General features: G+C 37.7%; 1 protein-coding gene across 1 annotated transcript; it reads left to right on the forward strand.

The window, feature by feature from the left end:
• The first annotated feature begins 2,012 nt into the window (after positions 1–2,012).
• On the forward strand, positions 2,013–22,238 carry LOC133647847 (tubulin alpha chain-like). The gene is made up of 4 exons (XM_062043567.1): positions 2,013–2,145; positions 14,630–14,852; positions 17,924–18,072; positions 19,693–22,238. The coding sequence occupies exons 1-4, from the start codon at positions 2,143–2,145 to the stop codon at positions 20,665–20,667; spliced, it is 1,350 nt and encodes a 449-aa protein (XP_061899551.1). The 5' UTR covers positions 2,013–2,142; the 3' UTR covers positions 20,668–22,238.
• The last annotated feature ends 174 nt before the right edge of the window (positions 22,239–22,412 follow it).

Here is a 22,412-nt window from a genome sequence, read left to right on the forward strand (position 1 = left end):
GCACAATAAGGAGGGCACTTGAAGAAAAATGGGCTGCATGGTCGAGTCGCCAGAAGAAAGCCATTTCTACGCAAATGTCACAAAGTATCCCGCTTACATTACGCCAAACAGCACAGAGACAAACCTCAAAACTTCTGGAACAAAGTAATTTGGAGTGATGGCCTTCTTCTGGCGACTCGACCATGCAGCCCATTTTTCTTCAAGTGCCTCCTTATTGTGCATCTTGAAACAGCCACACCACAATTTTATGTATGTATGTATGTATATATATAGATGCAACATCTAAGTTAATGCTTATTTGCAAAAAATTATATACGTTTTTCAGTGTGAACATTAAATATCTTGTCTTTGCAGTTTATTCTATATAAGTTGAAAAGGATGTGCAAATCATTGTATTCTGTTTTTATTTAAGAATTACACAATGTGCCAACTTCACTGTTTTGGGTTTTGCACACACACATATATATATATATATATTTATATATATATATATATGTGTGTGTGTATTAGCGGCTGGCTGTAGCAACACAACCAGGAGGACTTTGACTTGGATAGCAGACGCGCTATCCGACGCTAGCCGCCGACCGCACGGATGATCGGGTGAAGTCCTTCGTCCTTTCGTCGATCGCTGGAACGCAGGTGAGCACGGGTGTTGATGAGCAGATGAGGGCTGGCTGGCGTAGGTGGATAGCTAATGTTTTTATCATAGCATTGTGAGGTCCTGTTGCTAAGTTAGCTTAAATGGCGTCGTTAGCAACAGCATTGTTAAGCGTCGCCAAGGTGGAAAGCATTAACCGTGTAGTTACATGTCCATGGTTTAATAGTATTGTTGATCTTCTGTCCATCCTTCCAGTCAGGGGTTTATTTCTTTTGTTTCTATCTGCATTTAAGCCCGATGCTATCACGTTAGCTCCGCAGCTAAAGTGCTTCGCCGATGTATTGTCGTGGAGATAAAAGTCACTGTGAATGTCCATTTCGCGTTCTCGACTCTAATTTCAAGAGGATATAGTATCCGAGGTGGTTTAAAACACAAATCGTGATCCACAATAGAAAAAGGAGAAAGTGTGGAATCCAAAGAGCCAGCTTGTACCCAAAGACTATAAAAAAAATGGAGCCATTACCTCCCTGCTTGGCACTCAGCATCAAGGGTTGGAATTGGGGGCTAAATCACCAAAAATGATTCCCGGGCATGGCACCGCTGCTGCCCACTGCTCCCCTCACCTCCCAGGGGGTGATCAAGGGGATGGGTCAAATGCAGAGGACACATTTCACCACACCTCGTGTGTGTGTGACAATCATTGGTACTTTAACTGAACTTAACTTAAGTTACGGTCAGAGCGAAAAAAGATGCGTCCTGCACTGCACTCTAGTCCTTCACTCTCACGTTCCTCATACACAAATCTTTCATCCTGGCTCAAATTAATGGGGTAATCGTCGCTTTCTCGGTCCGAATCGCTCTCGCTGCGTTGAAAACAATAGGAAAATATGAGGGAGTGAACAACTGACTACGTCACGCTACTTCCGGTACAGGCTAGGCTTTTTTTTTCAATCAGCGAGCAAAAGTTGCGAACTTTATCGTCGATGTTCTCTACTAAATCCTTTCAGCAAAAATATGTCAATATCGCGAAATGATCGAGTATGACACATAGAATGGATCTGCTATCCCTCGTTTAAATAAAAACATTTCATTTCAGTAGGCCTTTGAATTAAAGCAACCTAACACATAAAACCGGGACAGATCCGGGGCCCCTGGACCTTGAGTTTGACACAGGGCTAAGTTTTTGAGACTTTTATTAGTAGGTTGCACAGTGAAGTACATATTCCGTACAATTGACCACTAAATGGTAACACCCGAATAAGTTTTTCAACTTGTTTAAGTCATTCGGATATAAGTAATAGAGAATCAAGCTGTGAGTAAGCTCCATAAATAAAGCAATCCAGGAAGCGCTCTCTGGCAAGTTTGAAAATGCAAGAACTGGCTCCACCTCCATTTCCTCCCCCTCCGTCAGTTATAAAAGTGTGTGTGTGTGTGAGACACCGATGCTTACTTCACTCACAGAGCTCTCATTACAGGCGCTGTGAGGACCACCAGACTTTCACTTCTTTTTTTTTTGCCCAAAAAAGGACCACCTAAACAGCAGAATGGTGAGTTTCTTTGTTGTTGTGGTGTGTGTGTGTGTGTGTGTGTGTGGTGTGATCCGGCCCAGCTTTGTTTCGGCCTCACGGGGCTGGGAATTTTGGAGTTTGAAAAGTTGTTAAGAGGACAGGAAGCAAAGTTGCGGCATGTGACTGCGCCTCCGGTTGAAGGTTAACACTTTCCATGTGGGCGCTGCATGGAGGCCTGCTGATGTGGCCTCTGCAGGCCTTGGCGGGCTATTTGTGTCCTTCGCCACCGGACCACGGAATTCTAAAGACCCGATCATGTCAACTAAATGTGCGCTGGAAAAGATCCGACGTCATGCAGAAAGGTTTTTTTTTTTTTCCAATTCAGTGTTTTGTGGAGGAAGGGCGCTGACCTCTGCCTTTTAGGCGGGATCCCAGTATGTCGCAAACGTTGGGGAAAGTTCGAAAGATAACGGTTGCACTTCCTTTTTTAGGCCGTTGAGGGACATTTTGGGTGTGGGGCGTGGAGTGATTGCTTTGGATTGAAGTTAGCATCTTTACTTTAATATGCATAGAGAAGCGGGTCGATCCAAACATCGATAGCACCGATACCAAAGGCAGTATAAGTACATTGAATAAATACTAAGCATTATGACATTTTTCAAATGTTTTATTTTTTTTTTCCCTCTCTTTTTGTTCCGTTGTTGAAATTTGAATTTAGTAATGGGGAAAACCCCTTGAAAAGCAGCATCTCCTTTTTTTGAAGGGGGCCCAAAGACTTTTCAAATGAACACAATGCAGTACACTGCAAAAAGTGAAATCTAAGTAAGATGAAATATCTGAAATAAGGGTGATATTTGCTTATTTTCTGTCTGATAAGATAATTCTTCTCACTAAGCAGATTTGATGTTCGAGTGTTTTACTTGTTTTAAGTGTTTTAATGATCTCAGTAAGATATTACGGCTTGTTGCTGAGATTTGATGACCTATATTGAGTAAAACATGCTTGAAACTAGAATATCAACTGTTGCAAAGCTGTGTCATCAACACTCACAAGTAGAGATGTCCGATATTATCGGCCGATATATGCGTTAAAATGTAATATCGGAAATGATCGGTATCTGGTTTTTTTATTATCGGTATCGTTTTTTTTTGTTTTTTTTTGGTTTTTTTTTATTAAATCCACATAAAAAACACAAGATACACTTACAATTAGTGCACCAACCCAAAAAACCTCCCTCCCCCATTTACACTCATTCACACAAAAGGGTTGTTTCTTTCTGTTATTAATATTCTGCTTCCTACATTATATATCAATATATATCAATACAGTCTGCAAGGGATACAGTCCGTAAGCACACATGATTGTGCGTGCTGCTGCTCCACTAATAGTACTAACCTTTAACAGTTCATTTTACTAATTTTCATTCATTACTAGTTTCTATGTAACTGTTTTTATATTGTTGTACTTTCTTTTTTATTCAAGAAAATGTTTTTAATTTATTTATCTTATTTTACTAATTTTTTTTAAAAAGTACCTTATCTTCACCATACCTGGTTGTCCAAATTAGGCATAATAATGTGTTAATTCCATGACTGCATATATCGGTTGATATCGGTATCGGTAATTAAAGAGTTGGACAATATCGGAATATCGGATATCGGCAAAAAGCCATTATCGGACATCCCTACTCACAAGTATAAAACTACTTTTTTAAAGTAATCATTTTTTACTTCAAGCATGAAAAAAAATCATGTCATTATGTCAAGATAATGGCACTAGCATTTACTTCATTTAAGAATATTTTTCAACATATTTTTTTTGTAATGCATTATTCACAAATAAATTAATTAATTTTTATTTTTTTTGGTTGCTTAAAGTCTTTGTGCTGTGTTTTATTTTGATTATACAGTGATTATTATCAATTTATAATATCAATATTTTAAATTGTTAAAAATATATAGAATTTTCCCTAGTTTAAAGAGCTATTTACTTATTTTTTTTAGTCTTCATTTTTACAACATAATCTTATTTTAGCATAAATATTTATATTTAGTGTTTAGTGTTATTTTCTGTCTGATAAGATAATTCTTCTCACTAAGCCGATTTGATGTTAGAGTGTTTTACTTGTTTTAAGGGTTTTGGTCCTAAATGATCTCAGTAAGATATTACAGCTTGTTGCTGAGATTTGATGACCTATATTGAGTAAAACATGCTTGAAACTAGAATATCAACTGTTGCAAAGCTGTGTCATCAACACTCACAAGTATAAAACTACTTTTTTAAAGTCATCATTTCTTATTTCAAGCATGAAAAAAAAAAATCATGTCATTATGTCAAGATAATGGCACTAGCATTTACTTCATTTAAGAATATTTTTCAACATATTTTTTTTGTAGTACATTATTCACAAATAAATTAATTTTTTTTTTTTTTGGTTGCTTAATTGATTATACAGTGATTATTATCAATTTATAATATAAATATTTTAAATTGTTAAAAATATATAGAATTTTCCCTAGTTTAAAGAGCTATTTACTTATTTTTTTAGTCTTCAACTTTACAACATAATCTTATTTTAGCATGAATATTTATATGTATATTTAGTTTTTAGTGTTATTTTCTGTCTGATAAGATAATTCTTCTCACTAAGCAGATTTTATGTTAGAGTGTTTTACTTGTTTTAAGGGTTTTGGTCCTAAATGATCTCAGTAAGATATTACAGCTTGTTGCTGAGATTTGATGACCTATATTGAGTAAAACATGCTTGAAACTAGAATATCAACTGTTGCAAAGCTGTGTCATCAACACTCACAAGTATGAAACTACTTTTTTAAAGTAATAATTTCTTATTTCAAGCATGAAAAAAAAAATCATGTCATTATGTCAAGATAATGGCACTAGCATTTACTTCATTTAAGAATATTTTTCAACATATTTTTTTTTGTAATACATTATTCACAAAAAAATAAATGAATTTATTTTATTTTTTTTGGTTGCTTAAAGTCTTTGTGCTGTGTTTTATTTTGATTATACAGTGATTATTATCAATTTATAATATCAATATTTTAAATTGTTAAAAAAATTATAGAAATGTCCTTAGTTTGCTCAGATACCTCTCAGAATTTACAATATTTACAATAGAATAACATATAATGCGGTAAAATATTGTTAAATTAATTTACAATTGTTTATATTGTTACATGTATGTTTATTATACGTCATATGAACTAATAATAAATAAATAAAATGGACACAGGATGAAGATTTTAAACTAACAAAAAACCTGTGAGACAATGTAGTCTAATTATATGAAATACATTATTCACAAAAAAAAATGTTTTTGGTTGCTAAAGTCTTTGTGCTGTGTTTTATTTTGATTATACAGTAATTATTATCAATTTATAATATCAATATTTTAAATTGTTAAAAAATTATAGAATTTTCCCTCGTTTAAAAAGCTATTTACTTATTTTTTTTTGTCTTCGACTTTACAACATAATCTTATTTTAGCATGAATATTTATATTTATATTTAATGCTAAAATTGGGAAAAATAACTCTTCAAAATAACTCTTCAAAATAAAAGCGTTTTCCAAAATATCCCGTGGATGCTTGATTTAGAAATCACAAGTTGAATAATACTTGTTTTCAGAATAAAATACCTATTTCTATCCTAAAAGTCTGTATATATAAATCTTAATTTAGGAGTAAAATTAACTAGCTGCATGGACAGATAATTTCACTAGTGTTTAATTCCCCCCCCCCCCCCCCTTAAAATCTAGCCTTTTATCTTAAATTTTGTCATATTTTAAATTGTTAAAGAATTATAGAATTTTCCCTAGTTTAAAGAGCTATTTACTTATTTTTTTAGTCTTCGACTTTACAAAATAATCTTATTTTAGCATGAATATTTATATTTAATGTTAAAATTGGGAAAAATAACTCTTCAAAATAAAATATTTTTGTTTTCCACACAGAAAATATCCCGTGGATGCTTAATTTAGAAATCACAAGTTGAATAATGCTTGTTTTCAGAATAAAATACTTATTTCTATCCTAAAACTCTGGATATAAAATCTTATTTAGGATGTAATACCGAGTAAAATTAACTAGCTGCATGTACAGATAATTTCAATAGTGTTTAATTTTTTTTACCTATCTAAAATCTAGCATTTTATTTTACATTTTGTCAGGTTTTTTTTGTCATACATTATTCACAAATAAATTATTTGATTTTTTTTTTGTTGTTGCTTAAAGTCTTTTTGCTGTGTTTTATTTTAATTATACAGTGATTATTATCCATTTATAATATCAATATTTTAAATTAAAAAAAATATATATATAATTTTCCCTAGTTTAAAGAGCTATTTACTTATTTTTGTAGTCTTCGACTTTACAACATAATCTTATTTTAGCATGAATATTTATATTTATATTTAGTGTTAAAATTGGGAAAAATAACTCTTCAAAATAAAATATTTTTGTTTTCCACATATAAAATATCCCGTGGATGCTTAATTTAGAAATCACAAGTTGAATAATGCTTGTTTTCAGAATAAAATACTTATTTCTATCCTAAAACTCTGGATATAAAATCTTATTTAGGATGTAATACCGAATAAAATTAACTAGCTGCATGGACAGATAATTTCAATAGTGTTTAATTTTTTTTTCCTACCTAAAATCTAGCATTTTATTTTACATTTTGTCAGGTTTTTTTTGTCATACATTATTCACAAATAAATTTTTTTTGTTTGTTTTTTTTTTGGTTGCTTAAAGTCTTTTTGCTGTGTTTTATTTTAATTATACAGTGATTATTATCCATTTATAATATCAATATTTTAAATTTTAAAAAATATATAGAATTTTCCCTAGTTTAAAGAGCTATTTACTTATTTTTGTAGTCTTCGACTTTACAACATAATCTTATTTTAGCATGAATATTTATATTTATATTTAGTGTTAAAATTGGGAAAAATAACTCTTCAAAATAAAATATTTTCGTTTTCCACACAGAAAATATCCCGTGGATGCTTAATTTAGAAATCAAAAGTTGAATAATGCTTTTTTTCAGAATAAAATACTTATTTCTATCCTAAAACTCTGGATATAAAATCTTATTTAGGATGTAATACCGCGTAAAATTAACTAGCTGCATGGACAGATAATTTCAATAGTGTTTTTTTTTTTTTCCTAACTAAAATCTAGCATTTTATTTTACATTTTGTCAGGGTTTTTTTGTAATACATTATTCACAAATAAATAAATTGATTTTTGTTGTTGTTGTTGTTGCTTAAAGTCTTTTTGTGGTGTTTTATTTAGATTATACAGTGATTATTATCCATTTATAATATCAATATTTTAAATTGTAAAAAATATATAGAATTTTCCCTAGTTCAAAGAGTATTTACTTATTTTTTTAGTCTTCAACTTTACAACATAATCTTATTTTAGCATGAATATTTATATTTAATGTTAAAAATGGGAAAAATAACTCTTCAAAATGAAATATTTTCGTTTTCCACACAGAAAATATCCCGTGGATGCTTAATTTAGAAATCCCAAGTTGAATAATGCTTTTTTTCCAGAATAAAATACTTATTTCTATCCTAAAACTCTGGATATAAAAATCTTATTTTGGATGTATTACCAAGTAAAATTAACGAGCTGCATGGACAGATAATTTCAATAGTGTTTAAAAAAAAATTCTCCCTAAAATCTAGCGTTTTATCTTACATTTTGTCAGGTTTTTTTTGTAATACATTATTCACAAATAAATAGATAGATTTTTTTTATTTTTTTTTGCTTAAAGTCTTTGTGCTGTGTTTTATTTTGATTATACAGTAATCATTATCAATTTATAATATCAATATTTTAAATTGTAAAAAAAAAATAGAATTTTCCCTAGTTTAAAGAGCTATTTACTTATTTTTTTAGTCTTTGACTTTACAACATAATCTTATTTTGGCATGAATATTTATATTTATATTTAGTGTTAACATTGGGAAAAATAACTCTTCAAAATAAAATATTTTCGTTTTCCACACAGAAAATATCCTGTGGATGCTTAATTTAGAAATCACAAGTTGAATAATGCTTGTTTTCAGAATAAAATACTTATTTCTATCCTAAAACTCTGGATATAAAAATCTTATTTTGGATGTATTACCAAGTAAAATTAACGAGCTGCATGGACAGATAATTTCAATAGTGTTTAATTTTTTTTTCCTACCTAAAATCTAGCATTTTATTTTACATTTTGTCAGGTTTTTTTTGTAATACATTATTCACAAATAAATAAATTTATTTTTTTGTTGTTGTTGTTGCTTAAAGTCTTTTTGCTGTTTTATTTTGATTATACAGTAATTATTATCCATTTATAATATCAATATTTTAAATTGTAAAAAAATATATAGAATTTTCCCTAGTTTAAAGAGCTATTTACTTATTTTTTTAGTCTTCAACTTTACAACATAATCTTATTTTAGCATGAATATTTATATTTAATGTTAAAATTGGGAAAAATAACTCTTCCAAATGAAATATTTTCGTTTTCCACACAGAAAATATCCCGTGGATGCTTAATTTAGAAATCACAAGTTGAATAATGCTGGTTTTCAGAATAAAATACTTATTTCTATCCTAAAACTCTGGATATAAAATCTTATTTAGGATGTATTACCGACTAAAACTAACTAGCTGCATGGACAGATAATTTCAATAGTGTTTAATTTTTTTCCCTACCTAAAATCAAGCATTTTATTTTACATTTTGTCAGGTTTTTTTTGTAATACATTATTCACAAATAAATAAATTTTTTTTTTTTTGTTGTTGTTGCTTAAAGTCTTTTTGCTGTGTTTTATTTTGATTATACAGTAATTATTATCCATTTATAATATCAATATTTTAAATTGTAAAAAAAATATAGAATTTTCCCTAGTTTAAAGAGCTATTTACTTATTTTTTTAGTCTTCAACTTTACAACATAATCTTATTTTAGCATGAATATTTATATTTAATGTTAAAATTGGGAAAAATAACTCTTCCAAATGAAATATTTTCGTTTTCCACACAGAAAATATCCCGTGGATGCTTAATTTAGAAATCCCAAGTTTAATAATGCTTGTTTTCAGAATAAAATACTTATTTGTATCGTACAACTCTAGATGTAAAAATCTTATTTAGGATGTATAACAGAGTAAAATTAACTAGCTGCATGGACAGATAATTTCACTACTGTTTAATTTTTTTCCCCCTTAAAATCTAGCCTTTTATCTTAAAATTGTCAGGTTTTTTTTTTTGCATTGCACAATACAACACTTATTTACAGTTTGTCATGTCCAAAAAGGATTAGAAGAAATAAGCAGAGTTTATTAAATTCTACCCCTCATATAATAATTATAGGCAAACTTACAAAGATATTCAAAATAGTACAGTAAGTAAAATGTATTGGTCATATTGGTGCTGTATAGTGGTTACTTGGTATCCAATCAACACTTCAATGTGCCGTATCGCTCACTATGCTGTGTTCAGTACAATGGCGTCTTCTTATAAAACAGGAAGAAGCTGCAATATCTACTTTCCTGCGTTGCAACGAGCAGCTGACGTATGAACGTTGCCACACCAGAGGGGAGGATGTCGTTTTACGAGCGCGAATGTGGACGATAATGGCGGCCATATGTAGGGCGAGTGCAGCGGGAATCACTCAAAATAGCTGAGCTGGCTGCTGGCTCCCAACTTAGCAACTCCCCCGGGAGAGGGTGCAAGGGGTCAAGGGTCAAGGCATAAATACATTTAAAAAATCAATACCGGTTTTAGCCAGGGCAGCTCCGTGGGAAAACACAATGAGCTCCATTGAGGACATGTTTTCTGGCTTGAGAGACAGAGAGAGAGAGAGCGAGAGGAATGTCACGACAACACAAATATTTCCGTGAGTCACGTCCCCTCCCCCTTCCGAGGGAATGAGGTCACGGTGGCCAAATATGCACAATGATTAGTTGTGGTGTTTGTGTTCTGAAGGCATAAACAACTGCTACATGAAGTGTCTGACTGGACGCTGTGTGCAATGAGCTTTGGCAGCAAAATGCTCGATAGTCTGCTTTAGGCCAAACTCCCGAAACGACGAGACCTGACTAGTTGCGTCGCGGCGTGCCCGCACTTTTCTTGTCTGCGCCCCCGCCCTGACTTTCAAAAGGAACTTGGAAATATTTGCACAGGGCGTGGAAGCACTTCCAGCACCATCGGCATATCTAGGTCAGGAGACCCACCGGTTTCTGCATGTCGGGATGTCAGAAGGTGTAACTATTTGCAGGCTACGAGTACTTTTTTTTTTTCCCACTACAATAACACCAACAATAAAAACAATTAGAGCAGCGTTAACTTGATTAATCACACGTTGTTTTCATGTTACAGCCTTAAAGGCCTACTGAAATGACATTTTTTAATTCAAACGGGGATAGCAGATCTATTCTATGTGTCATACTTGATCATTTCGCGATATTGCCATATTTTTGCTGAAAGGATTTAGTAGAGAACAACGACGATAAAGATCGCAACTTTTGGTATCTGATAAAATAAAAGGCTTGCACCTACCGGAAGTAGCATGACGTAGTCAATTGAACATATCCGCAAAGTTCCCTATTGTTTACAATGATGGCCGCATGAAGTGAGAGAGATTCGGACCGAGAAAGCGACTATTTCCCCATTAATTTGAGCGAGGATGAAAGATTTGTAGATGAGGAAAATGCAAGTGAAGGACTAGTGGGGAGTTGAAGCTATTCAGATAGGGAAGATGCTGTGAGAGGCGGGGGTGACCTGATATTCAGCTGGGAATGACTACAACAGTAAATAAACACAAGACATATATATACTCTATTAGCCACAACACAACCAGGCTTATATTGAATATGCCACAAATTAATCCCGCATAAAAACACCTAGGTGTTTGTTATGCTAGCTCCTAGCTACTAGCTACTAGCTCGAGCTAGTTATAGCTAGAGCGGGTAATATGGACGGGATACCGTCCATAAAACCCGCCAATACAATTCAAACATCTGCACAACACACACACACACTCAGCCCAAAGAACCGTTCACCTAACCCAAGGTTCATAAAGCTTATATATTTAATCAAAGTTACGTACGTGACACGCACGTACTGGCAAACAATCAAATGTTTGGAAGCGCGCGGGTGGGACCTGATATTCAGCTGGGAATGACTACAACAGTAAATAAACACAAGACATATATATACTCTATTAGCCACAACACAACCAGGCTTATATTTAATATGCCACAAATTAATCCTAATGCTAGCTCCTAGCTACTAGCTCCAGCTAGTTATAGCAAGCGATCAAATGTTTGGAAGCGCAGCTGTGTACTCACGGTATCGCAACTGTGTATCCAAATCAAAGTCCTCCTGGTTAGAGTCTCTGTTGTCCGAGTTCTTCGATCTTGACTGCATCTTTCGGGAATGTAAACAAAGAAGCGCCGGCTGTGTACGTGTTGCTGCTGACTTCCCTCGCAAAATAGACGCTTCGCACCGACAACTTTCTTCTTTGCTTGCTCAGCTTCTTTCTCCATATTGCAATGAACAAATTGCAACAGATTCACCAACACAGATGTTCAGAATACTGTGGAATAATGACATGAAAACAGAGCTATTTCGTATTGGCTTCAATGGTGTCCGAATACTTCCGTTTCAATGATTGACGTCACGCGCATACGTCGTCCTCAGAGGCGTTTCGAACCGGAAGTTTAGCGGGAAATTTTAAATTGCACTTTATAAGTCAACCCGGCCGTATTGGCATGTGTTGCAATGTTAAGATTTCATCATTGATACATAAACTATCAGACTGTGTGGTCGGTAGTAGTGGCTTTCAGTAGGCCTTTAATCCAAAATGTAGTAAATTAATTTTTTGTTCTCAAAATTATACACACCATACCCCACGATGACTATGTGAAAAGTTTACAAAAATAAAATAAAAATCAAAGTAAAAAAAAAATAAAACGGGAAAATGGATTATACCGTATTTTTCGGAGTATAAGTCGCTCCGGAGTATAAGCCGCACCGGCCGAAAATGCATAATAAAGAAGGAAAACAACATATAAGTCGCACTGGAGTATAAGTCGCATTTTTTGAGGGAAATTTATTTGATAAAAGCCAACACCAAGAATAGACATTTGAAAGGCAATTTAAAATGTCTAAAGAATAGTGAACAACAGGCTGAATAAGTGTACGTTATATGAGGCATAAATAACCAACTGAGAAGGTGCCTGGTATGTTAACGTAACATATTATGGTAAGAGTCATTCAAATAACTATAACATATAGAACATGCTATACGTTTACCAAACAATCTGTCACTCCTAATCGCTAAATCCCATGAAATCTTATACGTCTAGTCTCTTACGTGAATGAATATTATTTGATATTTATAACGCTACTGTGTTAATAATTTCACACATAAGTCGCTCCAGGGGCGGTATGGCGTAGTGGGTAGAGCGGCCGTGCCAGAAACCTGAGGGTTGCAGGTTCGCTCCGCGCCTCTTGACATCCAAATTGCCGCCGTTGTGTCCTTGGGCAGGACACTTCACCCTTGCCCCCGGTGCCGCTCACACCGGTGAATGAATGATGAATGAGTGATAGGTGGTGGTCGGAGGGGCCGTAGGCGCAAACTGGCAGCCTCGCTTCCGTCAGTCTACCCCAGGGCAGCTTACCACCACCAGGTGTGAATGAATGATGGGTTCCCACTTCTCTGTGAGCGCTTTGAGTATCTAATAATAGAAAAGCGCGATATAAAATCTAATCCATTATTATTATTATTATTATAAGTCGCACCCCCGGCCAATCTATGAAAAAAACTGCGATTTATAGTCCGAAAAATACGGTATGTGAAAAGTTTACAAAAATAAAATGAAAATTAACCCGAGTGGAGGAGTTCAAGTACCTCGGAGTCTTGTTCACGAGTGAGGTAAGAGTGGATCGTGAGATCGACAGGCGGATCGGTGCGGCGTCTTCAGTAATGCGGACGCTGTATCGATCCGTTGTGGTGAAGAAGGAGCTGAGCCGGAAGGCAAAGCTCTCAATTTACCGGTCGATCTACGTCCCCATCCTCACCTATGGTCATGAGCTTTGGGTTATGACCGAAAGGACAAGATCACGGGTACAAGCGGGCGAAATGAGTTTCCTCCGCCGGGTGGTGGGGCTCTCCCTTAGAGATAGGGTGAGAAGCTCTGCCATCCGGGGGGAGCTCAAAGTAAAGTTGCTGCTCCTCCACATGGAGAGGAGCCACATGAGGTGGTTCGGGCATCTGCTCAGGATGCCACCCGAACGCCTCCCTAGGGAGGTGTTTAGGGCACGTCCAACCGGTAGGAGGCCACGGGGAAGACCCAGGACACATTGGGAAGACTATGTCTCCTGGCTGGCCTGGGAACGCCTCGGGATCCCCCGGGAAGAGCTGGACGAAGTGGCTGGGGAGAGGGAAGTCCCTGCTTAGGCTGCTACCGACCTCAGATAAGTGGAAGAAGATGGATGGATGGATGGATGGATGGAAAGTAAAAACAAAAAAAATGGTAAATGGGTTATACTTGTATAGCGGTTTTTCTACCTTCAAGGTACTCAAAGTGCTTTGACGCCATTTCCACATTCACACACACATTCACACACTGTTGGCTAACCACGACCCATCAGGAGCGAGGGTGAAGTGTCTTGCTCAAGGACACGACGGACCAATGCTTCTCACCCAAAACTGATGGAGGTTAAGAGGTGATGCAAAGAGGAATGGGCAAAACTGCCCAAAGATAGTTGTGCCAAGCTTGTTGGCATTGTATTCAAAATGTATTTTAATATACTTTGCTAGATTGAATCTATGTTTGCATATATTCTGGTGTGTTCGTATTTGATACTGGCACTAGGGGACAATTACCTGGGGAACTGAGTGGGTGGGTACTGAAAGGGTTTTGAAGGGTTGTCATTGATCTTGGGTTTATTATGTTTCTGTTATGGTTAAACAGGGGAGGTGACGGCAACTGACACCAGGGGTTTGTAAAGCTTTATGTATTTATTATATATATAGACCATATGTATAATAATAATCAGACAACGCTAAATATACTAACTAAGGAAATGAAGTGTGACAAAATCCAAAAATGTGCAGATGCCTCAACTTGTTGCCATGAGACACTATACTGTACTGTCTACAAAAGCCCACCCCAAAAAAGTAGTACCTTAACTGTGGATGGCTACATGAAAGGTTGTTTGACGGTCAGTTGATCGGGTGGATGCATACATCAGTGCAAAGATGAGTGAGGAGATTTCGACTGGTGTGCTCGCTGGCATATTTAACCTCAAAATACAGCCTGGAAGAACTTTAGATGCAAGAGACAATAAAATTGCATTTGTGTCCATGTTTTTTAAAATAATTTAAATCATGCAAGCGAGTAATAATCTGTGATCAATCGTGATTAATCCGATTAAAAAAATAAATAAAATAATGCATCTGTCCTCTTTGCCCCCACCCCCAGCGCGAGTGTATCTCCATCCATGTGGGCCAGGCTGGTGTCCAGATGGGCAACACCTGCTGGGAGCTGTACTGCCTGGAGCACGGCATCCAGCCCGACGGCCAAATGCCCAGCGACAAGCCCAAAGGAGGCCACGACGATTCCTTCACCACCTTCTTCAGTGAGACCGGCACGGGAAAGTATGTGCCCAGGGCCATATTTGTCGACCTGGAACCTACTGTCATTGGTGAGTTGGGCTTTTAACCACGTCCGGTACAGTGGAACCCATTTCAGTCCACCCCCGTTTATGTCGACAACACATCTACAGTCGCGATCAAAAATGTACATACACTTGTAAAGAACTTCATGTCATGGCTGTCTTGAGTTTCAAATCATTTCTACAACTCTTTTTTTTTTTGTGATAGAGTGATTGGAGCACATACTTGTTGGTCACTATAAACATTCATGAAGTTTGCTTCTTTTATGAATTTATTATGGGTCTACTGAAAATGTGAGCAAATGTGCTGGGTCAAAAGTATACATACAGCAATGTAAATATTTGCTTACATGTCCCTTGGCAAGTTTCATTGCAATAAGGCACTTTTGGTAGCCATCCACAAGCTTGAATTTTTGACCACAAAATTGGTTCAGTTCAGATAGATTTGTTGGTTTTCTGACATGGACTTGTTTCTTCAGCATTGTCCACACGTTTAAGTCGGGACTTTGGGAAGGCCATTCTAAAACCTTCATTCTAGCCTGATCCTTTACCACTTTTGACGTGTGTTTGGGGGTCATTGTCCTGTTGGAACACCCAACTGCGCCCAAGACCCAACATCCGGGCTGATGATTTTAGCTTGTCCTGAAGAATCCTCCTTTTTCATTGTCCTATTTAAAGCACCAGTTCCGTTGGCAGCAAAACAGGCCCAAAGCATAATACTACCACCACCATGCTTGACGGTAAGAATGGTGTTCCTGAGATTAAAGGCCTCACCTTTTCTCCTCCAAACATATCGCTGGGTATTGTGGCCAAACAGCTCCATTTTTGTTTCATCTGACCACAGAACTTTCCTCCAGAAGGTCTTATCTTTGTCCATGTGATGTCAGATGAAACAAACATGTAGTTGTTTGGCCACAATACCCAGCAATGAAAAAGGAGGATTACCTCCAAATTCTTCAGGACAACCTAAAATCATCAGCCCGGAGGTTGGGTCTTGGGCGCAGTTGGGTGTTCCAACAGGACAATGACCCCAAACACACGTCAAAAGTGGTAAAGGAATGGCTAAATCAGGCTAGAATTAAGGTTTTAGAATGGCCTTCTCAAAGTCCGGACTTAAACCCCATTGAGAACATGTGGACAATGCTGAAGAAACAAGTCCATGTCATAAAACCAACACATTTTGCTGAATTGCACCAATTTTGCCAAGAGGAGTGGTCAAAAATTCCAGCAGAAGCTTGTGGATGGCTACCAAAAGTGGCTTATTGCAGTGAAACTTGCCAAGGGACATGTAAGCAAATATTCACATTGCTGTATGTCAGGGGTGTCCAAACTTTTTCCACTGAGGGCCGCACACTGAAAAATCAAAGCAAACGGGGGCCATTTTGATATTTTTTTATTTTAAAAACCAATACAATATATGTATAAAAAATATACATTTAGGCCTCCACTCAAGCTTGATCCCGGGGACCCCAAAGGGTTTTGGTAAAAAAAAAAAAAAAAATGTGTCATTATTCAGTATTATTATTTTTATTATTATTCAAGTTTTAAATCCTCAGATCAACATTAGGTCTATCTGTCAATATAAAGTTTTTAAAGATTTAAGTCGTATGCTCTTTTTGTCAAAGAAAACCCAGTTTTTTTAATAGAAAAAAACACGAAATATGCAATATTTTCACCCAATAACATTTTTAAGTGGAATATTTGAGATTATATAATAATTGGAGCCTTAAAAAGGTCAACAACTCATAACACCATTGATTTTAATTCATTATTATTTTCTGAGCGATGACACTTAAAAAAAAAATCACACAAAAATTATTGGGGAACCAAAAGGGTCCTACTCATTAAAGTGTTAAAAAATAAATTACACAATAATCTCGAGATCAACTTCAGATCTATCCATCAATTATAAGTTGTATTTTTGTTTGTTTTTTGTTTGTTCGTTTTAGGCCCTTCTTTAAAAAAAAAAAAAAAAATGCAACATTTTTTATATGGCAAACACAAAATATGCAACATTTTCCCCAAAAAATATCTCAAAGTGCAATTTTTAATGTGAAGTAATTGGAGCCTTGGATAGGTCAATAATTCATAATGACATTGATTTTCATTCATTTTTATTTTTTTTTAAAGAAAGAAACAGCCTGCATGGCAGCTTTGTGTTATTAGAGTAAACATTGCAACATTTTCTTGTTACATTTCACCTGTTTGGTCTTTCATACCACTTTTTATGTTTTTAATGTTTTTAATCGTATTTTAAAATGGGCCGTGGGGCCGTTAAAAACTGACCTGCGGGCCGCAAATGGCCCCCTGGCCGCACTTTGGACATTTCTGCTGTATGTATACTTTTGACCCAGCACATTTGCTCACATTTTCAGTAGACCCATAATAAATTCATAAAAGAAGCAAACTTCATGAATGTTTTTTGTGACCAACAAGTATGTGCTCCAATCACTCTATCTCAAAAAAGTAAGAATTGTAGAAACCATTAGAAACTCAAGACAGCCATGACATTATGTTCTTTACAACTTTTGACCGCGACTGTATCTCAAGGTACCGTTTATTATTCCTAAAAAAAAGTGCCCGATTAGGTCAAGATCAACATTCATCCTGGATGTAAAATCTGAGACCCAGACAGGTAATTTCTATTGAAAAAATGGTCTGTTTGTTTATGTCGACCACCCGTCTATGTCGTAAGATTATCAAGTCCCAGTCCACCATGTTCTTACTATTATGCAACTCCACCTAATTGGTCCAAAAAATATTTTTGCAAATCAATGATTATAATCTGCAAATATTATATATATATATAACATTGCTTTGTAGAAGTCGGAATGCGTCGAGGATGGTTTGTCGTGACCCCAATATGCAGAGCACAGCGGGAGACGGCGTGCAGGTAAAATGGTATGCAATGATTAAACCCAAAATGAACAAAAGGGAAAGGAAAAGGCACTGAAGCTTAGGGATGGCTTATGCAAAACGAAAGCAAAACTGAACTTGCGACAAGGTAAACAAAAACTGAATGCTGGACGACAGCAAAGACTGAGTGGCTGCACAGGACAAAATACTTACTGTACTCCTCTCATGCTGATGTCCTCTTCCAGATGAGGTACGCACGGGAACGTATCGCCAGCTCTTTCACCCGGAGCAACTCATCTCTGGGAAGGAGGATGCTGCCAACAACTATGCCCGCGGCCACTACACCGTTGGAAAGGAGCACATCGACTCTGTCCTCAACAGGATCCGCAAGCTGGTGAGAATTATCCGCAGAACGTACCCAGGGGAGCAAATTCAGTACTTTTATAGGTACAGACCGGAGTCGGTTTGTACTACCGGGTACCAATTTTTCGTTAAATCATACGGTGCCGTATTTCAATGCCTTTGTTGCTTCGATATAATGTTGTGATTTTCCATGCCAGCAAAGCAAGAAGAAGATGCTCAAATGTACACTAGGGCTCCGCTTTTAAAAAATGCGCTAGATTGATAGATTGGATTTATTATAAACATGCTAAAGGTTACCATTAGTCATTTCAACACCACGGATTTTAGTAATCAAAACTAAAACTACGATGCACGTTACAATCAAACAGCTAGTGTGTAATAGGTACAACATAAACACTTTGTAGGGCTCAACAAAAGAAAAGACAGGCTCATTCAACTTAATGGCAAAGACTACTTTCTGCTAAGGCAACACAGCGTAGTCTATACACTACTGCCATCGAACTACTATAAATAGTGCAGTAGAATACTTGCAAACGAGACACAGCAGTATGAGAAAACAAGATAACAAATGGTTCCACGGTTCTCGCCCGGAAAAGGGTGGAGTGCCATCTCCGGGTTGGGGAGGAGACCCTGCCCCAAGTGGAGGAGTTCAAGTACCTCGGAGTCTTATTCACGAGTGAGGGAGGAGTGGATCGTGAGATGCGGTGTGGCATCTTCAGTAATGCGGACGCTGTATCGATCCGTTGTGGTGAAGAAGGAGCTGAGCCGGGAGGCAAAGCTCTCAATTTACCGGTCGATCTACGTTCCCATCCTCACCTACGGTCATGAGCTTTGGGTTATGACCGAAAGGACAAGATCACGGGTACAAGCGGCCGAAATGAGTTTCCTCCGCCGGGTGTCGGGGCTCTCCCTTAGAGATAGGGTGAGAAGCTCTGCCATCCGGGAGGAGCTCAAAGTAAAGCCGTTGCTCCTCCACATGGAGAGGAGCCAGATGAGGTGGTTCCGGCATCTGGTCAGGATGCCACAAGAACGCCTCCGTAGGGAGGTGTTTAGGGCACGTCCGACCGGTAGGAGGCCACTGGGAAGACCCAGGACACGTTGGGAAGACTATGTCTACCGGCTGGCCTGGGAACGCTTCGGGATCCCCCGGCAGGAGCTGGATGAAGTGGCTGGGGAGAGGGAAGTCTGGGCTTCCCTGGCCTCCCTGGGCTTCCCACAACGAGGTCCTCGGCTCAGATCCCACATCAGGGCAAGAAAAAAACTCAACCCAATGGGGTCAATATTTGTATCGATCTGCCCACCCGTTCAAGAGCTCTAGCTTAGCAGTTTGCTATGCTTTTTTGTATCCTCCAACGGTGTGTATAGTAACATGTTAGGCTATTCCTTGTCCTCTAGTGATAATGGTACTCGTACGGAAAACTGTATATTTGGCACCGTGGAGGCGAGGATTAGTGATTCAGAAGCTGCAGGGACATTAGCCACTACCCGTTAGCCAAGACGCTACATTGCGTTGAGGACACCATAGTTCGCATGTCACTGTCAAATTTGCGGGCCACATTTAGAATGTGTCATTATAAGTATTAAAAGCTCTATCGTCAACCAAAATAATATATCGTCCTTGTAGAACACTTAGCATATCTTCTTCTTTCAGTCGGACCAGTGCGTTGGTCTCCAAGGGTTCCTGGTGTTCCATTCCTTTGGAGGAGGAACCGGTTCCGGCTTCACGTCTCTTCTGATGGAGCGTCTCTCCGTTGACTTCGGCAAGAAGTCCAAGCTGGAGTTCGCCATCTATCCGGCCCCTCAGGTGTCCACCGCCGTGGTGGAGCCGTACAACTCCATCCTGACCACGCACACCACCTTGGAGCACTCCGACTGCGCCTTCATGGTGGACAACGAGGCCATCTATGACATCTGCCGTAGGAACCTGGACATAGAGCGTCCGTCATACACCAACCTGAATCGGCTAATCAGTCAGATTGTCTCTTCAATCACGGCCTCGCTGCGCTTCGACGGCGCCCTGAATGTGGACTTGACAGAGTTCCAGACCAACCTGGTGCCCTACCCGCGCATCCACTTCCCTCTGGCGACCTACGCCCCCGTCATCTCAGCAGAGAAAGCGTACCACGAGCAGCTCACCGTGGCGGAGATCACCAACGCCTGCTTCGAGCCCGCCAATCAGATGGTGAAATGCGACCCTCGCCACGGCAAGTACATGGCGTGCTGCCTGCTGTACCGCGGCGACGTGGTGCCCAAAGATGTCAACGTGGCGATTAGCAACATCAAAACAAAGCGCTCCATCCAGTTTGTGGACTGGTGTCCCACCGGCTTCAAGGTGGGCATCAACTACCAGCCCCCCACTGCAGTTCCCGGTGGAGACCTGGCCAAGGTCCAGAGGGCCGTGTGCATGCTGAGCAACACCACGGCCATCGCCGAAGCCTGGGCTCGACTGGACCACAAGTTTGACCTGATGTACGCCAAGAGGGCCTTCGTGCACTGGTACGTCGGCGAGGGGATGGAAGAGGGAGAGTTCTCCGAAGCCAGAGAAGACATGGCCGCCCTGGAGAAGGACTACGAGGAGGTGGGCGTCGACTCGCTGGACGAAGACGAAGAGGGCGAGGAGTATTAAAGCAGGAAATGGAACCTATGTTTGTGGACTGAGCAGCTTCTTTGGCGATACAGAACCCGTTTATGTCGACCAACTCACCGAGTCGTAGTATGACTACAAAGTGCCATACATGGTGGCTCAATTTTTTGGAGATCACTTTTCTATAAAAATATATATATAAGTCAGGGGTGTCAAACTCATTTTAGCTCAGGGGCCGCATGGAGGAAAATACATGGTAAAATCATGGCATGATAACTTAAAAAATAAAACCAACTTCAGATTGTTTTCTTTCTGAAAATGTACATTTTACAAATAATTCTGTTGGCAAAACACTTCAAGTTAGTTGAAAATTCTGAGGAAAAGAATTGGTGCGGTTTAAAAAACAGTCTCAGTGTATTTACAAAGGCATTAAACTTCAAGCAATTCCTGTTTATCGTTTGGGAAAGGAGTGTTTCCTCAAACCGCTGCATTGGTGACATCCGCAACTGCCACAACACATTCATTCATCATCATTCGAATATTACAATTATAATAGAAACACAACAATTATCAAAAAGACACCATAGCTGACATCAAGGTAACATAACTACAAACTTAACCAATGTGAACATGGTAGATTTAAGCATAAAATAAAACAGAACAAAACAACAAAATGTAGAAAACGCACATTTTTACAATGGAGTTCAGGGTGTGCAACTCGCTTTCAACCAAGTGCGAGCGCTGCGGAGAACTAACTACTACGAAGATGACGGTCATGTCGACTAAAGTCTTTGCATCTTACCGTTTCCTTGTGTTATCCATTGAGTGGATAATTTACAAGGAAAGAAGGTATTGTGCGTCGATACTGCATCAGTCTGCCGCCATCTGCTGCCAGCCACAGCAGGAGCAGCTGATTGATTAAAGAGTGTCATGTGTGAAAATTTTGCTATTGCAACATCTAGTGGACACATTTAGAACCGCAGTTTCCTTCAATAAAAAAAAAATTGCAGCTCATTTTTATACTTGGCAAACTCATCTTGCAGGCCACGGGCCGGATTAAGCCTGTTGGCGGGCCTGATATGGCCCACGGGCCCGTGTGTTTGACACCCCTGACATAAGTCCATTTACTTTGCCATGTTAACTTCCTAATTATCAAACAACAACCACAGTGAAGTCCTGCTCAGTGCAACGTAAGCTTCAAAATAAAAGCACGACAGTAACAACCTGGATTCGACAACAAAACTCAACATAATGCACCCAGTACCAAATGTTGTTTGTGTCAAAAACATGCAACAAAACATAACTATAAATAAAATACCTGCAAAAAGAAAACTATGAAGTTAGGAAGACATGTCAACGGACGCCCTTTAAAAAAATCATAGCTATTCCTATTCGACATGTCTGGTAAAGTCCCAAATGTGGCTAGATTGGGTTTGGGTCATGTCGACATAAACAAGTTTTACTGTATCATACATTTTAAGGCAGGTATGTGGTTGGTGAGCTAATAAACACTGACGTTAATGCTGTGTAAAAATGTGCAAGAGCTATCATGTTTGCTTTTCTGTAGGTTGACGTGTTTGTGTCTTCTTTTTCGAATAATATGTTTACAAACACCAGTGTCGCTGTTTGTGTGCTTACTGTTTCAATTTAAATATTCATCTTTGTCGTATTTAATCTTTTTTTTTTTTTGAATACACATTAGCAGAAAGAAAACAAAATATTGAGTGTTACTTTCGATCATATTCACGTTTTACAGAGTATTTTTTTTAAATAAATAAAATAGATAA

The sequence above is a fragment of the Entelurus aequoreus genome, linkage group LG01 (genome assembly GCF_033978785.1).
Source record: "Entelurus aequoreus isolate RoL-2023_Sb linkage group LG01, RoL_Eaeq_v1.1, whole genome shotgun sequence".
Lineage (NCBI taxonomy): Eukaryota > Metazoa > Chordata > Actinopteri > Syngnathiformes > Syngnathidae > Entelurus > Entelurus aequoreus.

Coding starts and splice junctions, on each gene's coding strand:
- LOC133647847 (XM_062043567.1), top strand. Junction 14,853..17,923: donor CCTGGAACCTACTGTCATTG/GTGAGTTGGGCT, acceptor GTCCTCTTCCAG/ATGAGGTACGCACGGGAACG. Junction 18,073..19,692: donor TCAACAGGATCCGCAAGCTG/GTGAGAATTATC, acceptor TTCTTCTTTCAG/TCGGACCAGTGCGTTGGTCT.